The 6,000-nt window shown below is 50.0% G+C and overlaps 1 protein-coding gene across 1 annotated transcript in view; it reads right to left on the minus strand.

Annotated features, from left to right (window-relative positions):
• Nucleotides 1-5,467, minus strand: part of LOC146763598 (uncharacterized) — a 30,074-nt gene extending 24,607 nt beyond the window's left edge. Inside the window, exons 1-3 of the mRNA XM_085567906.1 lie at nucleotides 4,129-5,467; nucleotides 2,377-2,511; nucleotides 1,920-2,051 (exon numbers count right to left, since the gene is read on the minus strand). Coding sequence (XP_085424032.1) covers nucleotides 1,920-2,051; nucleotides 2,377-2,511; nucleotides 4,129-4,293 — 432 coding nt within the window. The 5' untranslated portion in view covers nucleotides 4,294-5,467. The remainder of the gene's footprint in view (nucleotides 1-1,919; nucleotides 2,052-2,376; nucleotides 2,512-4,128) is intronic.
• Nucleotides 5,468-6,000: the final 533 nt, after the last annotated feature.

Raw genomic sequence — 6,000 nt, forward strand, 5'->3', positions numbered from 1 at the left:
CCTCTGAGGCAGCTGACAGGGAAGCTGTGGCATTTCTCAAGGGTCTGCTGAGGACCTCCCTCTGCTTCTGCCATGCTCTGTTTGTCTTTCAGTAGTGACTGACACCCCACCCTGTCCCACAGCTCCATCCTGGCTCTGCAGGTAGCTTCCTGGGTGAGCTCAGCCCTTGTGAGAGACACTTCTGGAGTTCATGTTCTCTTCACCACCTAAAATATGGAATTCTTCCACCTCTCTGGGACAGACAGAACATTAAAGCATTAACTGGGGGCTTCAAGAAGAAGTGGCTGGAGGGAGAAACCATGTCTGAGGGGAAAAAAACACCACATCTGGAGGAGGAAACACCTCTGCCTGCTCAGAATCAGTCAATGTCTTTAATCCTCTCCTGAAAGGGATGCTTTACATGAACTTTTCACCTCCAACTGCTTTGGACCAGAGCCAAGAAGATTCAATTATGTAAATGTTACATAGATAGATAGATAGATAGATAGATAGATAGATAGATAGACAGATAGACAGACAGATCTCACTCTTATAATCTCTTGTTACTATAATTTCCATTCCTGCACACATCAACACTTGGTAGCCATTGCCCCAGTCAGCAGCAATCCCAAGACTGCTCCTTCAATAAACCACACTCTCAGGGAATTTAGAGCATTTAGGTCCTTATGGAATACAATCAGATCCAGAGCATTGCACTGGGAACTGCACTCTTGCAGCATCTGTGCTTGGCCAAGTGCTTCTCGTGGACTTGACCACACTGACAGTGCTAAAGGGGCTGTAAGCAGAAATAAAGCCCAGCCCCTCTCAGCTCCTCTGATCTCTGGGGACCAGCTGGAATGCAAGGGCATTGATTTCCTGCTCAATTCCCAAACACCACACCTACTGGTTTCCTGGGTTGCAAAAAGACACAGGGACTGTTAATAAGAAAGCAAAGAGCAAGGGCCTGTTGACTGGCCTGGCACCAAAACAGCTCCCTGTCCAAAACAATGTGTCATGCAAAAATACTGCATCCTCCAGAAGGGCCCCCTTACACAAGAAAAAGCAAGGAGAATCTTTACAAGTGCAGGAAAAGGACAGAAAAGATGGAGGAAAATCGACTTGCATAGATAAAAGACAAGAAAATGAACAAGACTTCTCCTCCTACCAAAGGAACAAAGACAGGAGAGCCACAGATGCCAGAGAAAAATACACTTGGATAAAGTGAGGGGATATTTGCTGAGGAAACAACCCTGGTGGTGAGCACTGTCACGTATGGAACCATGGAAGTGTGCCTAAAGGTCCCTCACGAGGCTCTCGTTGTCCAGGCTGAAACTCCCTCAGCACCTCCTCCTTGGCCTTGTGCTCCACACCCTTCCCCAGCTCCCGTGTCCTTCCCTGCACACGCTCCAGCCCCTCAAGGACTTTCTGCTTCACAGGGGCCCACAAGTGGACACAGCACTCCCAGCTCTGGCCGCAGCGCTGCCCAGCCCAGGGGGACGGTCACTGCCCTGCTCCTGCTGCCCCACTGCTGCTGACACAGGCCACGATGCCCTCAGCCTTCTTGGCTACCTGGCCAGGCGCTGGCCACCTTCAGCTGCTCTTGACAGCATGAGCCACAAATTTGCCCATTGGACTAAAAATACAGCATCCCTGGTTCCAAGATTTCCTTCCTGTTCTAAGCAACACAAGACAGCAGTCAAGGACTTGCAGCTTCAACCCCACCTCCACGTTCCAATGCACTTTACAAAGCTACAGACCACACCAAAAAATGCATACACAGAACCTTGCTCCTTCTACTGTCACTGCCTGCAGGAAGTCGATGGGTCCTGGCAGGACTCCAGCACTCAGCACCCTCAGGCAGCAGCAGCAAGAGCTGGCTGGTCAGAAACTTGCAGCTCTGCCTTCCTCTAAAGACAGCACCACCCACAACTGGCACTTACTGGCTCTGAAGATTCAGGCTCTGCTGTAACCACTGATGGAGCCTCATGCTCATACTCCTCAATTTGCTCCTCTTTGGTTTCGTCACCAGGAGGAGAGGGAGCCAGAACAGACACTGCTGGTGTCTCTGCCATCTGTGGCAAGAGAGAAGCATGAGGGACAGGCTGTTACCTCCAATTTATAGCCTTCTTTCTTCTCACATTTACCACCACATCTTCCAAGGAAAATTGAGAACCCTGGATTAAAATGGGATTCCAAGGCTCTCTCATGTATTAAAATTGGCTAATCCAACTGTACTGCAAATAGTTCTGAATTAAATATTCCACACTGCCTACTAAAAGGTTACAATGATCTATTTGTGTAAATGACCTTTTAAATCTTGAAATCTCTGAGATGAAAAATCGAAACTTGCAGCTCTCCCTTGCAGTAAAGACAGCAACACCCACAACTGGCACTTACTGGCTCAGAAGATTCAGGTTCCAGTGTAACCACTGATGGACCCTCGTGGTCATACTGCTCAATTTGCTGCTCCTCTTTGGCTTCTTCACCAGAAGCAGATGGAACTGGGGCAGAGACCGCTGCTCCTTCGTCCATCTGTGGTAAGAGAGAAGCATGAGGGACAGGCCGTTACCTCTCATTTATAATCGAGTTTCTCCTTGGATCCACAAAAACCTCTTCAAAGATGGAATCATCAACTTTGTTATAATTGGGATTCTTAATCACTCCAACCAGATTAAAATGGGCTAACTCAACAGAACTCTATTTGATGAACTCTATGAATTTGATAGTCCTCCCTGGCTGATATCAGCAAGCAACTGTGCCTTCGCGCAAAGGAGCATTTGGCACTTGAGAGCTTCAAACTGGAGAAATAGGAGATACCATGGCCTTTGCAATTGCTGCAGCAGACATAGAAAACTCAAACTGGATCAGAATCCCATCCAGTGCATGAAAAGGGCAGGAAAACTTTGTGCAGAAGCAGCTTTACTTGCTGGAAAGAGAGAAAACAAGCAGGGCCTCTCCGGCTAGCAAAGCAACAAACCAGAAATCAAGTGTCCCCTCCTCTGGCAGCTAAAACGCTTGGAGGCAGAGAGGGCATGTTTGGCAGGGAAACAGCCCTGGTGGTGAGCACTGTCCCGTATGGATCTACGGAAGTGTGCCAGAAGGTCCCTCACGAGGCTCTCGTTGTCCAGGCTGAAACTCCCTCAGCACCTCCTCCTTGGCCTTGTGCTCCACAGCCTTCCCCAGCTCCCGTGTCCTTCCCTGCACACGCTCCAGCCCCTCAAGGACTTTCTGCTTCACAGGGGCCCACAAGTGGACACAGCACTCCCAGCTCTGGCCGCAGCGCTGCCCAGCCCAGGGGGACGGTCACTGCCCTGCTCCTGCTGCCCCACTGCTGCTGACACAGGCCAGGATGCCCTCGGCCTTCTTGGCTACCTGGCCAGGCGCTGGCCCACCTTCAGCTGCTCTTGACTGGCACCCCTGGGTCCTTTGGCCCACACAGGTACCCAGCCACAAAGTTGCCCGTTTGATTTCAAATACAGCATCTCCGGTTCAGAGACATCCTGCCTCTTCTCAGCAACACAAGACAGCAGTCAAGGACTTGCAGCTTCACCCCCATCCTAGGCCCTAATGCCAGTTCCAAAATCTGCAGGCATCATTGCAAAAGGCATCCACAGGAAATTGCTGTTTCTGCTTTTTGCCACACAAGAAGCCTTCCCAATGAGGCACTTGGTTTCTTTGGCCATACCCGACAAGAATGGCACCCCACATGTTCCTGGACAACACAATCATCTTCATGCAGCTTAGCAAAAGTCAAAAGACAATGTACAAGAGAAGAACTATTGCAGAGAACTGCAGATCACTTCCACAAGCCAAACACACGTTCCACAAAGGGAAAACAAACAAACCAAGCCCTGCCACTTGCAGCACTACGTCCTGTGCCTTTGGCCACAGCAATGCAGAAGCCCAGAGACAGAACTTCCCTGAGCTGAGCAGCCAGAAGCTCATCCAGAACCCCCAGCTCTTCAGTGCCTCAAGGTGACAGGTCAAAATCCAATTTGTTGCTGGAGGTCACTGCCTGCAGGAAATCGCTGGCTCCTGGCAGGACTGCAGCACTCAGCATCCTCAGGCAGCAACAGCAAGAGCTGGCTGGTCAGAAACTTGCAGCTCTGCCTTGCACTAAAGACAGCACCACCCACAACTGGCACTTACTGGCTCCGAGCTGTCGGGCTCCGGTATGACCATTGATGGAGCCTCGTGGTCATACTCCTCAATTTGCTCCTCTTTGGCTTCTTCCTCAGAAGCAGAGGAAGCCAGGGCAGACACTGCTGTTGCCTCTGTCATCTGTGGCAAGAGATAAGCATGAGAACAGGGCATTATCTATGATTTATAACCTCCTATCTTCTCACATCTACCACCATATCATCCAGGAAAAATTGAGAAACTTTGATTGCAATGGGATTCTTAGGCACTCTCATGGTGTTGAATTTGGCTAGTCCAACTGTAATGCAAATTGCTCTGAATTAGTATTCCACCCTGTCTGCTATCATGTTACAATGATCTGATTCTGTAACTGACAATTTAAATCTGAAAGCTTTGCAATACAAAAGCAAAACTTGCAGCACTGCCTTGCACTAAAGACAGCACCACCCACAACTGGCACTTACTGGCTCTGAACTGTCAGGCTCTGGTGTGACCACTGATGGAGCCTCGTGGTCATACTCCTCAATTTGCTGCTCTTTGGCTTCTTCACCAGGAGCAGAGGGAGCCGGGGCAGAGACCGCTGTTCCTTCGTCCATCTGTGGCAAGAGAGAAGCATGATGGACAGCCATTACCTATCATTTATAGTCTCCTTTCTCCTTGTATCCACAACAACCTCTTTGAAGGAGAAATTATCAACTTTGTTAGCATTGGGATTCTAAGGCACTCTGACGAGAATAAAATGGACTAACCCAACAGAACTCTATTTAATGCACTCTATGTATTTGATAGTCCTTTCTGGCTCCTATCTGCATGCAACTGTGCCTCTGCACAAAGGAGCTTTTGTCTCTTTAAAGCCCTGAAATGGAAAAGTAGGAAACAGCCAGCAAGGCCTTTGCTATTGCTGCAGCAGACACAGAAAACTCAGACTGGATCAGAATCGCATCCAGTGCGTAAAAAGTGCAGGAAACTTTGTGCAGAAGCATCTGCGCTTGTTGCAAAGAGAGAAAACAAGCAGAGCTTCACCTCCTAGCAAAGCAACAAACCACAAGTCACAAGTGTCCCCTCCTCTGGCGGCTAAAACACTTGGAGGCAGTGAGGGCATGTTTGGCAGAAAAACAGCCCTGGTGGTGAGCACTGTCACGTATAGATCCATGGAAGTGTGCGTGAAAGTTTCTCTTGAGGCTCCTGTTGTTAAGGCTGAAACTCCCTCAGCACCTCCTCCTTGGCCTTGTGCTCCACAGCCTTCCCCAGCTCCCGTGTCCTTCCCTGCACACGCTCCAGCCCCTCAAGGACTTTCTGCTTCACAGGGGCCCACAAGTGGACACAGCACTCCCAGCTCTGGCCGCAGCGCTGCCCAGCCAAGGGGGACGGTCACTGCCCTGCTCCTGCTGCCCCACTGCTGCTGACACAGGCCAGGATGCCCTTGGCCTTCTTGGCTACCTGGCCAGGCGCTGGCCCACCTTCAGCTGCTCTTGACTGGCACCCCTGGGTCCTTTTGGCCCACACAGGTACCCAGCCACGAAGTTGCCTGTTTGATTTCAAATACAGCATCTCCGGTTCCAAGATGTGCTGCGTCTTCTCAGCAACACAAGACAGCCGTCAAGGACTTGCAGCTTCACCCCCACCCTAGGCCCTAATGCCAGTTCCAAAGCTGCGGCTTCATTGCAAAAGGCATCCACAGGAAATTGCTGCTTCTGCTTTTTGCCACAAAGAAACCTTCCCAATGAGGCACTTGGTTTCTTTGGCCATACCCGACAAGAATGGCACCCCACATGTTCCTGGACAACACAATCATCTTCATGCAGCTTAGCAAAAGTCAAGAGAGAATGTACAAGAGAAGAACTACTCCAGAACAGTGCAGATCACTTCCAGAAGCCAAAC

The sequence above is a fragment of the Lonchura striata genome, chromosome Z (genome assembly GCF_050655825.1).
Source record: "Lonchura striata isolate lonStrDom1 chromosome Z, ASM5065582v1, whole genome shotgun sequence".
Taxonomy (NCBI): domain Eukaryota; kingdom Metazoa; phylum Chordata; class Aves; order Passeriformes; family Estrildidae; genus Lonchura; species Lonchura striata.